This window comes from Anabrus simplex, chromosome 12 (assembly GCF_040414725.1).
Source record: "Anabrus simplex isolate iqAnaSimp1 chromosome 12, ASM4041472v1, whole genome shotgun sequence".
Lineage (NCBI taxonomy): Eukaryota > Metazoa > Arthropoda > Insecta > Orthoptera > Tettigoniidae > Anabrus > Anabrus simplex.
The window spans coordinates 46389863-46409251 of NC_090276.1; the positions used below are offsets into that span (position 1 = coordinate 46389863).

Consider the following 19389-nt stretch of genomic DNA (forward strand, 5'->3'; position numbering starts at 1 on the left):
GGGAATAACATTTATGACGAAATAAATCAACTCTATACGTATTTCAGATAAAAGGTCGAGACATCTTTTTTCAAACGAGATATATACCATGAACAACTGGCTCTTGTATCATACGACAGAAAGCAGCACTAACTCATGTCTACATGGAGCGCTCGTGGAGACTTACGAAAATATTACAAGCCAAGAAATAAAGACAGATATAATAAATAATTCGCACTCTCAATGCACAAATAGAGCAAAGAACATCACTTGAAAAGGAAAAACTTCTCAGATCATCATTTCTTTATTTTATTACGTGGGAAAGGATGAAGCAAACTGACTTTAAAAGAAGCAGAGATTAGTGATCAGACTTACCGTACTTGACAAATATTTATTATTGTAAAATCAATTACATTTTAACGATTTTCAATTCTTTTTTACAGCACTGATAAACCAGAAAATGTCTTCTTGGAAACAAAACAATTTGCATATCCATAAGAGCAAAACTCTTCACTCTATAGCTGTGAATGCGAAACCATGTATGGGTCTATACCACGTATAGAGGTTGGCGCTGAGGGGTTAAATGGAGGAATTTGAAGATGAGTTTAAAAAATAATCATTTTAGAATATGATTTTATTAAGCCAAAAAGGACACTGAAAATAATTTAGAAATCCTTGATTAATTCACTCTCACCTATAAAGCGAATGAGATCAGCGGTAGTTGCGTCATTGGCTAGTATGAGTTCAAGTGTCTCCTGCAGACCGAGATTCCGTCTTAGGCCAGAGAGATAGCACAATCTGTGAGGATGAATTCAGCACCACAAGAACACACTCGGGGGTCTTCCCTCTCCAGGAGATAAGATTGCGTAGATCTTCCATGACCTTTCCTCAGTCTACACAAAACTATAGCTACTCTCTGTGAAGGCCAGAAAGAGGACCGCCACACGGCAGTTGTCTTCGTAATTGCTCTCAGCTTGTTGGGAGTTTGGATAACTAGCCATTCCAATTCCCAGGACGCCAAGATGATTCGATGTAGCTGAGAACAAATATCTGTAGCAGGTACGTTCGTAGGTTGAGGTGGTAAAAGTACTGCTTCTTTTGTAGCTTCATCCACAAGTTCATTTCCTACAATCCCAATGTAACCCAGCTGGGAATTGAACTAGCACTTCTGGGTAGAAGGCAAGCTCACTACTAGTAGGCAGAAGAGTAAGCACAAACTCTTCGTAGAGGCTCAAAATGTCAATATTTTTCACTATGATGACCACAATTGTAAAACAAATATATTTAGGGATATTTTTTTCAAAATACCACAACATATGAGTACGATATTATGTAACTTTACTTGCCATGAACATTAAGTAATAAATGATTGTCTCTAAACTGGAATGTAACATTCTCATGTATGTTTCTTGGTTACAGGTTAACAACTCAGAAGGACATGATTCTGAGGATAGAGTTGGAGTCATTTGATGGCAAGATGGCTTGGGCAGAGTATTCAAACTTCAGGTGAGGCTTAGTCATTACCTATTGGTTCTTCTTCTGCTGCTGGTTTTACAGCCTCATTTTCTGGTCATCTTCTTCGATAATTTTCGTTTCCAAATTGTCCAGTAGCTTTTCATTTGTTCTAATCTTTTGTACTGTTCCTCATCTATAAATATCCTTTTCATTGCATGCCATTTGTCCATTTTTGGTTTAAATTTAATTTTAAAGTTTTTTCACTTTCTTTAAATGTTCTGTTTTGTTTTGCCAAATCATCCAGAGTTATTTCTAGTTCTTCCATATCCTCTCTAATTTCTTTAATCCATCCTACTTGTTTTTCTGATTCCAGAGTTTCTTTATATTTTTTCTTGGTAATCTGGTTTCTGGTGTCCTTGTAATGTGACAAAAAAAAAAAAAAAATCCACTTCTTCTGTATAGTATCTGTGATGGGTTCCAGTTCTCTGTACACCACTTCATTTGGCACTATCCACCATTGTCCATCCTTAATAATTTTTATTTATGCATGTTCTAGCTATTCTTCTCTCTACTTTTAGGATTTTGTTGATTCTGTTTCTCCAAGTGCCTTTAAAAAAGAGTTTCGCTTCTGTATGTCACCTCTGGTTTAACCACCACCTGGGCCGATGACCTACGATGTTAGGCCCCTTTAAACAACAAGCATCATTAACCACCACCTTGTAGTGTTTTAATCGATAGACATTTTTTTTTTATATAGACCATGTTAATTTTTGAGCTTTTATCATTTTATTAGTTCTTTCTTGCCAGGTAAGTTTTTCGTCCAAGTTGTATGTTATAATTTCTCCTATTATTATTATCCATTCATTCAACTTCGCTAATCGGCCAGCTAGGGACCACGATAAGCCTCACTTTACATTCTGACATTTGTTCATTTTTCGCTTGATCCACATCGTCTTATTAGCTCACTGCGTTTAGCACGACGTTCTTCTGCCCATTTAGCACCAGTTGCCTGTTTTTCGTCCTGGAAAGTCCCAAAAGTCTTGATGGCTGCTCTGAAAAGATTTTGGTCATGTGCATCTCCTCCTTGTAGGCCCAGTTCTTTAAGATCTTTCTCTTTCTTGACATTAACGTACCATGGCACGGCCATTTTTGGTTTTGAGTCAAATATATTAAAGATACGTTTCGTCCATCGAGAGTCGATCATCCATCGTATATGACTGTAGAAGCGAACTCTGCCTTTAAGCATTGTGTCTGTGATCTCCTCTGTCTTAGACTATACTTCTTGCCTGGATTTTCTAATGTAGATGCCATTTTTGTAGTTTGGGCCAAGTATGGTGTGTACAATCTTTCTTTCTTTCCTATCTAAATCCGCAAGCAAACATTTCTCGGACAGGATAAGGCATGTAGATGCATACATCAATACTGGTTTGATGGCAGTGTTGTAGTGACGAATGTTTGTGTTCAGGAAAAAGCACTTAATGTTGTGTATGTTGCGGGTGGTTTGGTAAATGACTTCCATTTTCTTGATTCTTGCTGCTATGGCCTCTTTGTCAAGTCCATTTTTCTGAATCCATTTTCCAAGGTATTTAAATTTACTAACATGGTTTATCGTTCCATATTTGGTGTTTAGTTGTGCCGTATCTTCTTTGATATTCAACATTAAAAGAGGTGACAGCCCATCTCCCGTATTATTATTATTATTATTATTATTATTATTATTATTATTATTATTATTATTATTATTATTATTTAAAAAATTAAAAAAAAAACAGTTAGTGGTTCAGATGGTAGGTGCATTTTCTTCCCCTCATAAAGCACCATAAAATCTCCAGGGTTGTTATTATCATTTAAAAGTAATCATGTTAATGCTAATGTCTTTATAATTTGATTAGTCAGTCTTACTTCTAGTGCATGCTACACTATTTCTGCCTATTTCTTTTCTGTATGTTTGCACTGTAGAGTATGACGTCCTTTCACATTTTCGCTCTATTTGCATGTGGTACATGGTTCTTCAGGGTAGCCTCTGGTGACAATCTCTATCGGCTGACGGTGGGGGGATACTCTGGTAATGCCAGCGACTCCTTTTCTGCCCACAATGGTGTCTACTTTAGCACCGTGGACAGGAACAATGATGATGCTCCCTCGTGCTGTCCCTGTGCACAGTCTTATGGTGGTGGATGGTGGTTCTACAGGTAAATATGTTTAATATGTTGTGTAAACAGTAAAATGGTGTTAGTTTGGAGAAGCTAGATACACTATGTGATCAAAAGTATCTGGACACCTGACTGAACATGACGTACACGTTTGTGGTGCCCTCCATAGGTAATGCAGGAATTCAATATGGTGTTGGCCCATCCGTAGCCTTGATGACAGCTTCCACTCTTGCAGGCATACGTTCACTCAGGTGCTGGAGTGATGTTGGGGAATGGCAGTCCATTCTTCATGGAGTGCTGCACTGAGGAAAGGTAGTGGTCTTGGTCGGCGAGGCCTGGGATGAAGTCGGGGTTTCAAAACATCCCAAAGGTGTTCTATAGGATTCAGTTGGGACTCTGTGCAGGCCAGTCCATTACAGGGATGTTATTGTCGTGTAACCACTGTGCCACAGGCCGTACATTATGAACAGGTGCTTGATCGTGTTGAAAGATGCAATCGCCATCCCCGAAGTGCTCTTCAACACTGGGAAGCAAGAAGGTGTTTAAAACATCAATGTAGGCCTGTGCCTACCCCCTCCATGAAAAGCACAACCATACAATAATACTACTGCCTCCGAATTTTACTGTTGGCACTACACACGCTGGCAGATGACGCTCACCGGGCATTCGCCAAATCCACACCCTGCCATCAGATCGCCACATTGTGTACTGTGATTCGTCACTCCACACAACATTTTTCCACTGTTCAGTCATCCAATGTTTATGCTCCTTACACCAAGCGAGGCATCGTTTGTCATTGACCTGCGTGATGTGTGGCTTATGGGCATCTGCTCGACCATGAAATCCAAGTTTTCTCACCTCCTGCCGAACTATCATAGTACTTGGAGTAGATCCTGTTGCAGTTTTGAATTCCTGTGTGACGGTCTGGATAGATGCTTGCTTATTACACTTGACGACCCTCTTCAACTGTTGGCGGTCTCTGTCAGTCAACAGACAACGTTGGTCTGTACGCTTTCATGCTGTTCATGTCCCTTCATGTTTCCACTTCACTATCACATCAGAAACAGTGGACCTAGGGATGTTTAGGAGTGTGGAAATCTCGCGTACAAACTTCTGACACAAGTGACACCCAATCACCAGACCACGTTTGAAGTCCGTGAGTTCCGTGGAGCGCCCCATTCTGCTCTCTCATGATGTCGAATGACTACTGAGGTCGCTGCTATGGATTACCTGGCAGTAGGTGGCAGCACAACGCATCTAAGATGAAAAAGGTATGTTTTTGGAGGTGTCCAGATACTTTTGATCACATAGTGTAATTTGAAACTAATATTTCTCTTTCCATCAGTATTAGTGTTTGTAGCCCTTTCTTTTAGATTGGTAAGATTACCGATGTCATCCTATCACAAGGTAGTGTAACCATCTTCTCTGGAAATTGTTTTACTATATTTCCTCACAGCAGGGGCGATTGGAAATTATAAATGTTTGGGGGGGAGGGCAAAAGTACCTGGGGTTGTGGGATATACACATCAAAACTGAAAAATAGCTACTAAGTGGGAAGTTTTATGATGGTCACTGAGCGAATTTTGACAGAGAGGTAAAAGTTGACAGTGCGTCCAGCAAGCGGGTGAATCATACCTCAAGCGTCCGTGACCATGGCTAAGAGATATACCTCTGCTACCCTTCCTCACAGCACATGCAAAGTCTCCACTACTTGATGTGGCGCTGTATAAATCAGTTAGCTGTGATGAACGGCATTTTGTGAGTATTTCCACTAACAATTTTGTTAATAATTAAAGAAAATAAAGTAAAGAATTAGCTAATTACAAATTACTTTTTTAATTCCTAGTTTCAACCGGTTAAAATAGAATAAAAATACAATGTTTTCTCCACAAAGTGGCCACGAACCTACTACGCTGGTAGTAGTAGTAGGCATAGCAGTGGGAGAGGTGATACTCCCACGTGGCGTGTCCCAGGTGGCGGATAGGGGGGTCCTAACCAGCTTGCCGGCAGACTTGAGGGAAATAAAATACCTCTTGCAGACCAAACACACAACCCCCTGTGGTTGGGGGACGCAAATGAAGAATACACCCATAGTATCCCCTGTCTGTCATAAGAGGCGACTAAAAGGGGCCCCAGGAGCTCTCAACTTGGGAGTGTGGTTTGGCGAACACGGGGCCCTTAGCTGAGTCCTGGCATTGCTTCCACTTACTTGTGCCAGGCTCCTCACTTTCATCTATCCTATCCGACCTCCCTTGGTCAAATCTTGTTCTTTTCTGACCCCGACGCTATTAGGTTTCCGAGGGCTAGGGAGTCTTTCATTTTAATGCCCTTCGTGGCCCTTGCCTTTCTTCGTCCGTTACTTCATTTTTTGAAGTGATGGCTCCATTCTTTTTTTTCTTCTTTCTCCCTGTCTACCCCTTGTGGGTGGGGGACGCAGATGAAGAATACACCCATGGTATCCCCTGCTTGTCGTAAGATGCGAGTAAAAGGGGCGACCAAGGGATGATCGAATTAAAACCATGAGATCACTTTTAATTATTACCACCATGCGGGGAACACCATGGGTCGCTTTTACTTGCACGTAGTACCACTATGTTAGGTACAAAATAGGTTTGTGATTAGTAGCAACAGAGTGTGCTTTCGGCTTTTACAGTACCTGTGATTAGTACCACTATATGAGCAACACCATAGTTTGGCCTTGCCTATAATTAGTACCCACTATGTGAGGAACACCACGGGATAGTATGAGTCCCTGTGGTTAGTGCACTTCTGTGATGAACACCATAGGTTTGCGTTCCCTGTAAATGGTGCCGCAATGTAAGAAACACCATAGGTCTATGTTACACATGCGCGTTACAGTACCTGTGAGTAGTGCCATAATATGTGGAATACCGCGAGTCTACGCTACTTTTGATTAGTACCGCAACATGACATATACTATGGTTCTACTTCCTAGCGATAAATACCATTATGAGGGGCTGATGACCTAGATTTTGGACCCCTTCAGACTACCAGCATCATTGATTCAGTATTGTGCTTTAGAAGTAGTTCTTTGGTCATTAATACTATTGTTTAACGCTAGTTTCTGGGAATGTGGGGCATTGCGGGTCGGATCCACTGATTGTTTTAACTTCATATCCATCCATTCATTCTTCATCCTCATGTTTTGAATTCTGGTCAATGGAGGATTACAGATTTTTAATTGTCCTTACATTTCATCTCATTTCATACCATTAGGGACTGATGACCTCGATGTTTTCCCCCCTTTGAACACCAAGCATCATCATCATCATCATCCACAAAGTGGGGGGTGGGGTGGGGGCAACTGCTCCCTCCAATCGCCGCTACTTTTTCTCATCATTTTTCAGCTCTTTTAGCTTTATTTGACCTCAAGTAATGGGGAGGAACGAGAATAATGCAAATTTGACTTTAAATTACTGGTGTAATTCTACCATCTAGTCAGTATGGTCCTCCAGAAATCACTGGCATAAAGATGTCCTCCTGCGAAGAGTGTTCCTCTTCATCAGTCTACACAGCTACCTTGTACTAGCGTGCGTTTCTATATTACTTTTCTTTGCAATCTCCTTTAACTACTGCATTTCATGCAAAACTGAAGAGTCATCATTTCTTAATCCAGTTACACATTTTGACCATTGTTTTTCGGTTTCTGAATACTGGCCTGATTTTTGTTCCCAAAGGGATAAGACTGTCTGTCTGGCACTTAGCAGACCACAGCTATTCTTTTTGTTTATGCCAGCAGCATAAAGGTGATGGCCCTATGCAAAACTCATGTACAGTGGCATGATTCCTGCTGCAAACATGGTCACAGTTAATTTCAATTGTAGATTATAACTCTTTCTTATCTATTGCTAGCCACTGTTCTCTTATGTTTGTAAAAATACTTTTCACAGAGACAAGTGTATATTACAAACCAAGGGCACACCTTGCAAGTGGTTATTACAACATACTAGCAACTTGTGAAAATTTAAATTATGTTAATGCTGCACTATTTTATCATTCAGATTGACAAGACGCCAACACGCTGCGTCACAAGATTCAAAGACTTTTCATTTACTGTACTTATTTCAGCATGTCTCCACCTTATTTTCAATGTTTGTATGTGTGACTGAAGATGTCTCATAAGAGGACGAAACATGTATCATGAATATAGTCTAATATAGTCTTTTCAATAAAGACAATTACAGTATTGTAAAGGTGGAATATAAATTTAAATTTTCACAAGTTGATACTTTGAGAATACGGGCTCAAATATGAAATTTATAATGTGCAACATACTACAGCAATGCGTGCATAGACCAGCACTATGTGTAGCTTGCCGAATTGTCCCATTACTGTAGTGTCAACAGTTTGCTCTCAGTCGCCACCTCCAAAGTGATGAGCAGCTGTTGACACAACTGCATATTCCATACTTTTAAAAAAAATACGGAAACTTATTGGTGATGGAATACTTTTACATGATCATGGTAGAAAAATTATGTGGTTTTTATTTTCAGAAATTCCCATTTCACTCCGTTCACTACGGAACTACTATAAGCACATTCTCTTTTTTTGAGTGACTGTATAAAGATACATGGTTGAAGCGTGCAAGCTGTGATTTACAATTTCTTGGATGGGAATGGCAGAATTTCAACTAAGGAAAGTAAAATTCCTGAAATCCATTCAGTAATGCATAATTCAAAAAGTTCTACGCTTGATTTTTCACAGTTCTAGTGTTTTATGACTTTCTCTGTTTATTGAGTTTCCAAAAATTGTATTTGTCACCTGTCTTCAACCATTTTTATTAGGTCATCCCTTACAACAGTATAATGCAAATAAGTATGTTCATTTTGTAGTAACATTCTACAGTATACCTTTTCGAAATGTTAGACTGACCACATAGTAAGCATTGTTCACGATCCACTGCTGGTACAAGAAAACTATTCTTCTTCCCACTGGCTTTCTGTAGTTAGATTCGGTGAGGCCCTTTCTTTTTAATTACCGTATAAAATCGAATACCACCCATACTGTGTTTTCGAAAATATCGCTTCCAAAATTGGGTGCGGGTCTTATTTAAAATGTTTGGAAATTTATCTTTCCGAATGCGCGTGAATCGGGCATCACCACCAGCGCGGCTTGGTAACAATGCTCTCTCTGCTCTCCGTATATGCTACTTCCGCACTTGGCATCAGTCTCAAGCACGTTCTCGGAGTATCAACATGAATTCCACAAAACGTTCGCAATCTTTTACTGTGAGTGAGAAACTGAAAGTAGGTCGGGAAGCTGAATTATTGGAAATCGTGCCGCCGGTAGGAAATATGATATTGACGTGTCATGTAATCGCGATCGCTGGAGACCTCATATGGAAGAGCTTCAGAAAATGTAGCATTTTTATTGCTATGGATGGCAGCGATGACGACATTTTGTGGGAAGGTGATGATGAAAGTTCCGAAGTTGGTACTAATGATGATGAATGAACTTGTTGGATATCATTCTGGAAATGTTTGTTCACTTTTATTTGTATTTTCTAATCATTTGGTGTGTGTTTGTAAAGATTGTAAATAATTTTGACTTCACATTTTTTAAAAATTTTGTTCTTTCAAAATAAGGGTGGGAGGTGGTATTTGAGATTATACGGTAGTTTCTGCCTCTATTTCAAACTTGGGTATTGCTGTAATGACAGTCTGATTGGCAGTCCTTCGCCCAGCGTTGACCTTCATGGCCTGAAACATAACCGCAAGTACGCACACACCCTGGTCACCCGTCTTTCCACTTATATGGAATGTGCGCACGGGACAAAAAGCCCAGCGTGAGCAAGCCTGATCTAGCAACATATAAACCTAAGTGAATCTTCATGGTATCATAAGCAACACTCTGATGGTGTGCGAAGTTCGTTCTCGATTTTTAATATCTTGTCCAAGCCAACTGTGTGGTATGGTCACAGCACAACTGGAACATAATTTCTGCTGTAGTGGGCTATTCTCACACTTAGATCAAGAATGTGGTATTAAAGGTTAAAAATATCACTGAACTTCAAGAACTGGTTCATGAAGCCATGTTGTATCCTAAAGAATCAGTTTTCAGAACTAGACGACACATAACTTTATTACAGAAAGCAAGTCTGTCCACACTTACGTTACAAAAATAATGTTGATGACTTTCATAGAATGACAGACATGTAAACTGAAGGAAATACATTACAATAGAACTTTGGATATTTACAATATGAAAACTTGAAGATTGCAGTGATAAATTACAAGTCCGTCTGAACAAAACTATTCACAGTATGTACCACGTGAAAGATAACCACAATAAAATACAAGTCTATAAGAACACTACTTATTCACAATATGTACAAGGAGACTTGAAAATATCAGCAAAAATGTATAAATCCATATGAACACTAGCCGACTTGTGTGAGGGAATCTAATTTAGATCCTAACTTTACACACACCTAATATGACATCATGAAAGAACTGATGAAGTCACGGTGTCCTAAGTAACCTTTAAATCCCCCGGTGCTCTTATTGTCCATTGCATGCCCAGGTTGCAGCGTTCGCCAGCTTGTGGCACTCTGATCCTCTTTCGGCGAGAGCTTTCTTATACACCCAAGCGAAGCAGTGACGTGTCTGCTGACTCACGTACTGAGCTGGCTGGCTGGCTGGATCTGGCTGAGATGTTCTGGAATAACTGCACACAGTATGCGGCATTCAAACCACACCACAACAAGCCACAAATCTGCCTTCACGGTTCCAACAAAGTGGAAAAGGAATTTGGAATAAAACAAAAAAAAAAAAAATTCAACGGGGGAATTTAAAAATAAAAAAATTATTATATTAAGCCAAAAAGGTTATGAACACATTTAAAGGGAATTCAAGTTCCCTGAGTTACAGAACACTTCAAATTTACATACCCTTGATTCATTCACCCTCAGACATAAAGCAAATGATGAGATCAGGGGTTTCTTTGTTGTCGTTGGGTTTGATTATGCAGAGAAGTAACTGATACATAAGGTGGGAAAAAATGTGGAGGTGAAAGTTAAAATATTTATCCTCAACTACCCACCCTCTTGCCCTTATAGATTCTGAAGTTGGACATCAACAGGTGCCGTAACATTAGACAGAATTTAGACAGCTGCTCATTTTGTTCCTTTCTCTTGCCTGTCTGTTCCCCTCTGCCCCATACTTCACACAGCATCTACTTGCCAACAGTGACCATTATCATTCTATCTTCCACTGATAAAGGCTGCAGCTGAAAATTTTGTACCCATAGTTTTCTTTTATGTGTACTCCCTCCACACGGTCTTACAAGGTAAGTCACTGCTCTTCATCGGTTTCCTAGACATACATACACAACTTGTGACAGTAAAGTTTGGTGAATAGTCCTGTACTATCAACATAGATGAGCAATGCATGACAGTGACCTTACTGTCCTTCGAAATAATCCCCTCCCATAACTATGCACTGCTGAGATCGGCGATACATGTCCTAGAAATTTTGCAAGAAGGCTTCCTTTGGGATGGTGTTCAAAAGCCCCGTCACATTTTGTTAGATGTCAGGAATATCATCAAATCTCTTTCCTTTCAAAGCGAGTTTGAGTCGTGGGAATAGGAAGAAGTCTGAAGGATTGAGATCTGGCGAGTATGGGGGATGTTCAAGTTGCTCCACCCCGTTTTTTGCCATGAACTGTTTTCCTCTTCCCTAACTTCTGGGTAATGATTTGTCACACGGATTCATGGTTAATTGGCAGTTCATCCGTTATCATACACACAGTTAATCGCCGATCGTTTGTGTTTTTGTCACTGAAGGCGGTCGCCGGTCTTCTGCTACAGGGATTGTCAGAAACACTTTCCCAGCCTCCTCGAAAACAGGTGAACCACTCATACACACACTTCAATGACAGTGCTTAATCTTCATAAACACGTACCAGCATCACATGTGTTTCTTTCGGTGTCTTGCCAAGCTTAAAACAAAACTGTACATTGATCTTTTGGTCGTTTATGTTCCTGTTTGCAGTTCAGAACCAACACACTAAACACGCACTGTGTCAAACACGTCTTACACGGCACACACACACAATGCTCAGCTGAACAACGTTGGGAGCAGGTGGTCAAAACTTGCTGCTACACATTTGCAGCATTGTGCATCACCAGTGTTGCTGGATCGACCGTTCTGACTTCATTCACCAAACTTTATTGTCACAGGTTGTATTTTACTCCTGCTAGCTTTCTTACCTGAGATCAGAAATTTAATTACCAAACAAGTGGCTGCGCAGTTTGGGTTGCATACCTGTCAGCTTGCATTCGGGTGTCAGTGGGTTCAAACCCCACTGTCAGCAACCCAGAAGATGGTTTTCCATCATTTCCCATTTTTGAACCATGAAAATGCTGGGGCTGTACCGTAACTAAGGCCATGGCAGCTTCCTTCCCATTCCTAGCCATTTTCTATCACATTGTTACCATAAGACTTATCTGTGTCAGAGTAAAGCCAATTATAAGAAATTGAATTGACAATCTTGTGTAAAAAATAAAAAATGTACATGCATTTGGAAACAGATCTTTATTGAATGATTTATATCTTTCTGCCTTACTGTATCCTGTTACAGTTGCTTTGAGGCGAATCTTAATGGTGTATTTTTCCGAGATGGACAACCGCGTGAAGATTTCAGAGGACTAATATGGCAGTACTGGCTGGGAGACAGTTCTCTCAAATCTACGCAGATGAAGATCAGGCCGAGGGAACTCCACGTAGCATCTCCATCCGGGAGGACGGACCCAGGCTTTGAGGAGCACAGTTCTACGGAGGATGTGGATCCTCTGGACATACCTGAAGACCCATAGCAGTAGAAATAAGTTGTGCAGTATGGCATGCATTTATATTCCTAGATGTTTTATAGAGGAACTTGAACTTTTGTTCAATAGAATACCACCGCATCATTAATTTCGTTCATTGTCACTCACATTGTGTTGTACTTAAGACATTTATAATTGGAACAGAATTTCTTTAAGATATTACAGTTGTTTTAGCTGATTTTTTAGTGATTTACAGTACACAAGGTTGTTTGGGATACATGCAAACAATTTGAAAAGTGTTCTTATCTCGTGAAGTGTCACGTCACCACCACCGGTTGTGTTCTTTTGGGCCGCCAACACTATGGACTATCAGCCAGCACTATAGTTTCTAGTAAAATGTGTTTAAAAACAGGCCTGGGTATCCTATCCCACTCTCACAACAGGATTTCCAAAGGCCAATATGGTAATGTTTCAGATGATCTTCTAAGAATCTGAATAAACACGAATCCATAGGACTGGCGTCAGGACTTTTAACTAGAATGTCCTGAAATGGACTAACGTGGATCTCTGTTTGCTACTTTTTCTGCTGATAGTGAGGGGAGAGATGTTCTGGCATATGGATCGACACCTTATCCATGTGAATGCATTCTTGTAGATTGGTCTCCCCATTTAGAGAAGGGATATCTGTAGGATAGATGGGGGTCATAATATATGCTTGAAAATAGGCAGCATTCACCTTCACATTTTTTCCCCACCTTACGTGTCAGTTGCTTCTCTGCATAATCAAACCCAATGACAACAAAGGAACCTCTTGGAAACGTATCATGGCAATGGCAAACAAAGTTGCTGTTGCCCTTGGCTTTGGTATTATGGCACTAACTATGACCACTTGCAGTCAGATAAATATCCATCTTGACCGGGTCAGGTGTATTTCATTAAGTTTTCTGCAATTAGTCCTGTGTTTGGCAATGTTGCTAAGCAATAGGTGATGAACGCATGTCTTACAAGACAGTAATGGACAGTTATGTTCACACTGGAAGGACAATCATTAGCTTTGTGTTGTTTTCTTTTCATATTTATCTCCAGTCCAAAATTATCAGTTTCAGCACTGATCAGCTAGAGATTTTCTCGAAGTTCAGCAGCATCCTTGGTGAATACAGTGGTATCCAGTGGCGGTTCGTGCATGAAGGGCTTTTGGGCGCCGCCCTACCGCCTTTTCGAAAACATTTAATGTTACCTCACTCTGTAATTGATTACATAAAGAGATGGACAAATGTAGTGAAGTCGAACTTGTGTGGTGTGCTGTTCAGTTATACAATGTTATCTTTATTATTTTGGCTGTAAACATTGTGCTTTTCTATTTTCAAGAAAATGGCAACGGCTTTCAGACCTTGGCTGCTGTCCAGCACGCTCGATGTTTTCTCTTTAGTCGTGAGGCGTTCGGACTGTGGCAGTGGAGCCCTGAGCAGGTCCCACACTTTGCAAGTGTGTAGGGTGTGGGAGGAGCCTGGAAGAATGATGTAGGCTTGTCAGGGGAAGGAAGAGCGCAGGTGGGTGTAAGTGCTGAACTGCGGAGCCCTCAGCACATCGCCAACACTTTGCAGTGTACCTAGGCTTTTCCCCCACGTCTTATATTAACTTTTGTTAAAGATTAATTCCAAAACATTTTACAAAACAATGAATTCCATTATAGTGACTATTTAAACAATTCAGTTCTATAAAGAAACTAAAATAAAGATTCAAAATGTAACTATAACGTGATGGCACTATTTGTAGTGTGATCAAATTGTTAAATACGTTGTCATGCTTTGAAATTTGAGGAAGGAAAGAGAAATTCGGGAGTGTACTGCTTATTTGTTTTCATGAATGTTGTTATTATCACGTGTGATTGTGATCAGTGAAACAGTGCAGTTCCATAATAGTCGGGATTGCAATTAGCTATTAGCTTATTCATGTGTGTGCATAAATACCATTGTAGTATAGTTAATTAATTAAGTAATGTTGTAATGCAAGCATATTTCTATTCAGCTACTGCCATTGGATTATTATTATTATTATTATTATTATTATTATTATTATTATTATTATTATTATTAATCTAAAAAGTATCATGGTGCTGGTCAGTGAAAATTCGATTGATTGGGGAGGGGAAAGAGATGACGGCACAGCCCTGCCAGAGTAAAATGTCACGAACCGCCACTGGTGGTATCATCAGGATATCATGGATTAGTTTACTTCTGATTTATCAGCACATCTCCCCTGTGAAGTTCTCCAAAGCTCATCTTAATATAAATTTACCATAGGCATTGAACTACCTTAGCAGCAGAGTGCAGCCTTGTATGCCCGTTTTGATGGTGAAGGGTTCTGATATGTTACTTTCTACCCGATTCCCCTTTCTGCACTATAAAGTTTTTGAACCAGGTGTACAAGGGATGCTTAGGGACTTCCATCTCAATCAGCACTTTCCAAAGATTACTCCATTGGATGCAAACTAACTTTTTTTTAAATCATCAATAAAGCACACCTGCATTGGGGTGTTAAATAGTAACATAGTCACCAATGAGGAGATACTCTGTCATGCCAGAATATAGTGCAGAGTCGTAATGCTTGGAAAATCGGTAAAACATCCTATTTTGGTCACATCTTCCGAAATGACAGGAACAGCCTGAATCAACTGATCAAGGGAATCTTGGACAGAGATGGTTATTCTGGGCACAAATTTCGGAGAGTTTTTCAATATCCACGATACTGCAACTCTGATACGGGAAAATACTTTGCGATGGTTGCGAACCTTCTGCAAAGAGATGACACCAGAAAAAGTATAAGACAGTAGTTTAAAGAGGGTTTAGATCATCAGATTGGGAAGAAATATCCCAGATACGCATTAGAATAGGAAAGAATGGAACATGAGTGGCTGCACTGAAAGACACAGGCTCTGTCAGGCACAGGATTCAATATAAAACTTGCAGTGAATTAGAAATCACAAATTAGAGCATTGAAATTCTTGTTGAAGTGCATACACGTAGAATTGTGAATAATGTAGAAAAGGGTTCGAATGGATGTGGAATAATTCAGGAATTTATTCAAAATGGTTCAAAAGATACCATACTCAAATTCACAAAGCATTATAGCATTTTGAAGAGCAAGTATTAAGGAAAGTTATTTCTCTGAATCCATTCTTCCTACCGAGCTCGATAGCTGCAGTCACTTAAGTGCGGCCAGTATCCAGTAATCGGGAGATAGTGGGTTCGAGCCCCACTGAAGGTAGTTTTCCGTGATTTCACATTTTCACACCAGGCAAATGCTGGGGCTGTACCTTAATTAAGGCCACGGCCGCTTCCTTCCACTTCCTAGGCCTTTCCTATCCCATAGTCGCCATAAGACATATCTGTGTCGGTGCAACGTAAAGCAAAATAGCAACAAAAAAAAAAGCAAAGGAATCCATTTTATCCCTTCTCTCTGTTTATTAGATTCAGTAATTTATACTACAGTATGTCCTATTACTTCTTTCTTTCTTTCAATTTCATTCATATCTTGTCAATCATCATACAGGTAATAAATCTGATTGGATAAGAAAATTTTAGAGAGGATGAATACTGTGTTTAGGGTGTTTTCTGCCACTTCTTTATACCACTCTGTTTTTCACTACAACTTCTTTATACCACTCCGTTTTTCACTACCACTTCTTCCGTGTAGGGTACTTGCGAGTCATTAGTATCAGCTCACATTGCACCTCAGTTATCTCTGACTGGTCCATTTCTATTTCCTGTCTAACCCTCCGTGATCAACTCTCTTGTTCTCAACAGACTGTAACAATATTAGGTTGGCAAGTCCTTGGAGTTGTTTCATTTTTCCTATTTTTCATTGCTCTCTCCTACAGGGTGCACACAATTGATTTGAGCGGTTTCAAAAAATTCCTGTTTGTTTATTATTTGTTGTAACATTACAAAATTATATAGACAGGCAGAAAAACTCACAAAGTTTTTTATGAGCCTATAAGTGCTTGATATATGCTTCATGAGTGACTCTACACAGATCAACTCTATAGTCAAGTTCGTTCCACACCCGATGTAGCATGTCGCTGTCAATTTGACCAAAGGCATGATGCGGGCCCGCAGTTCTGTTAGATCAGCCAGTAATGGTGGCATAAAAACTGCATCTTTCACATAACCCCATACGAAGAAGTCACAAGGGTTGAGGAGAGGAGAGCATGGAGGCCATGACATGAGTGTGTGATCTTCATTCCTGATATGACCGATCCATCTTTCTGGAAGTCTGCTGTTCAGAAAGTCACGAACATCAACATGGAAATGAGGTGGAGCACCATCCTGTTGGTAGATGAGGTTCTTCATGCTATTGGTCTCCAATTGTGGCATGAGCCAATTCTCCAGCATATCCAGGTAGATGTGCCCTGTAATGGATTTTTTCAGTAAAGAAGAAGGCATCGTAAACTTTAAATTTTGAGATGGCATAGAAAACATTGAGCTTGGGAGAGTCACGGACGTGCTGCACACAGCTATGGGGATTTTCAGTCCTCCAAATTCGTACATTATGCCTTTTAACTTAACCACTCAGAAAAAATCCTGCCTCATCATCGAAGACAAGGTTGTCACAAAATTCATCTCTTCCATATGCTCCTGAAAATTTGTACAAAACTCAAAATGGTTGACTTTGTCAGCCGGCAACAATGCTTGGAGCAGATGCAAATAGTAAGGGTGCAACAGCAATCTTTTCCTTACGACTTTCCAAACGGTAGAACGAGGCATGTTCATTTCCCTGCTCGCTCGACAAGTTGACTTTTGCAGGCTACGTTCAAAACTGTGTTGCACGCGCTCAACTGTTTCTTCAGGCACACTACACCGGCCTGTTGATTTTTCCTTGCACAGACATCCCGTGGTTTTGAACTGTTCATACCATCGGCAAATGGAGTTGGCACTGGGTGGATCTTTCCAATACTTTGTTCTAAAGCTACGTTGCACAGTTGTTACAGATTGGCTCGAATGAAATTCCAGAACAGCATATGCTTTTTCACTGTTAGTCGCCATCTTTGCAGCTGTTGGAGTCAGTCCTTACATAGAGGACGCATCATGTCTGCCAGATGTTACAACCGTTGCGCTCTCGCAGGCGTTGGGGGAAGCACAATGTATGGAGGGCTATTCAAACAAAACAAAACAAGACTTTGAGGGATACTTGCCTTACAACATCAAACACCATCACCATATGTCTAATAATATGGCTAGAAATAATTGATAAAACTGCTCAAATCATTTGTGTGCACCCTGTATATCTAGTGTAACTCATTACTGCCTTAAAAGGAAGGGGAGTGTAATAATTTATCAAGGGAGATGTTCATTAAATTTTTGACTTCGTAGCAATTATTTGAGAAAAGACAAGGTAAACAACAGATAGAGACTCTGCCACCTGGGTGTCTGGGCTAAATGTAGATTGATTGAATTGATTACTATGTTGTTATCTCCAAAACAATAACAACCACCATTGCCCTTCTTCCTCTGACTGATGACAACGTAACATTGACATACAGCATTAATCCAGATGAATTGGGGCTCTAGGTTGACCAAATTACTGAAAGTGCGGATTAAACAAAATAACTTACGAAATGAGCCAAGGTACATATTTAAACACTCTGTTTAGTAAAAACGAACAAGTACAGTACAGTATTTTAATTCAAGAAATGCAAATGTTATCTAGTATACAAGATATAATGCAATACAGTATTAGGCCGTACAAAATACAGAATAACTAGTGCAGTACAGAATTAGAACATGGTAATCAAGGCACACCTTCATTGACCACACTTGACACGCTTATTGGTTCGAAGAAACTGTTGATCTTTTATTGTCTTCCTTTGCCATAATTTCTTTAATAATTAACTCATGCAGATACCTGAAATGTTTGTAACATGCAGATATGTTTTCATTGTTGTTATCTTCAATGTATTTAATGACAACTTTCAGATGGTCTGTAATTTCACTAAGTTTTGGCTTAAGGTTAATAATATCACCTGTTTCATCCTGGCCATCCGCTTCAGAGCTTTCTGCAGTGATCACACTTTCAACGGTCTCCTCCTGTGTAGTTTAAAACATTGCGCTCTTAACTCAGCTTTATACTGTAATTGCATTTATGTATAATAATAATAATAATAATAATAATAATAATAATAATAATGTTATTTGTTTTACGTCCCACTAACTACTCTTTTACGGTTTTCGGAGACTCTGAGGTGCCGGAATTTTGTCCCACAGGAGTTCTTTTACGTGCCAGTAAATCTACCGACACGAGGCTGACATATTTGAGCACCTTCAAATACCACCGGACTGAGCTGTCTGGATTAAGCGAGATCCAGATTAATGGGGTCTGGATTAGCGAGGGTCTACTGGATTTCTTTGTTAGGAGTTCTGATCAAGTACCGTACACTGCTTATCCCTACGGCGTGTGCGGCACCAACTGCCATATCGAACATTTTAAGACTGAAATCTGGGCAAAGTAAATACAGTCAATGTTTTGTGATGCTTAAGTGAACTTGAAAACTTTTTTCGCTGGGCTGAGTGGCTCAGATTTGGCAAGTTTGATCCTGGCTCAGTCCGGTGGTATTTGAAGGTGCTCAAATACGTCAGCCCTGTGTCTGTAGATTTATTGGCATGTAAAAGAACTCCTGTGGGACTAGCAGGAGATACCGAAGGTGTTATTCTACTGCCTCCACCCACAGGGGGTGTAAATGGAAGGGCAGGGGAACATATTCAACTGAGAAAGGAAACCTGCCTAGTTTTATACATTTTTAAAGGACAGACTGTAACAAATGTAAGGAGTCAAGAGACATAACTGACAATTCTCATACATTTCAGGAGAGGAGAAAAACATTTCAAAGGACTCTTATTACTAGAGCATAGAATATTTTTTATATTTACCTCTTTATTCCTCCTTTTTTGTGCTGGACAAAGTGGAGGCAGGTCAGGTTTTCCTCCAGGTACTCCGGTTTTTCCTCTCATCTTTAAT

The 19389-nt window shown here is 39.9% G+C and overlaps 1 protein-coding gene across 2 annotated transcripts in view; it reads left to right on the forward strand.

Moving 5' to 3' along the window:
- The window catches only part of LOC136884431 (uncharacterized), a 179681-nt gene extending 164044 nt beyond the window's left edge, over positions 1 to 15637 (forward strand). For both annotated transcript variants that reach the window (XM_067156592.2, XM_067156591.2), the window contains exons 8-10: positions 1399 to 1485; positions 3450 to 3626; positions 12189 to 15637. In XM_067156592.2, the coding sequence (XP_067012693.2) occupies positions 1399 to 1485; positions 3450 to 3626; positions 12189 to 12423 (499 nt within the window). In that variant the 3' untranslated portion in view covers positions 12424 to 15637. The remainder of the gene's footprint in view (positions 1 to 1398; positions 1486 to 3449; positions 3627 to 12188) is intronic.
- The last annotated feature ends 3752 nt before the right edge of the window (positions 15638 to 19389 follow it).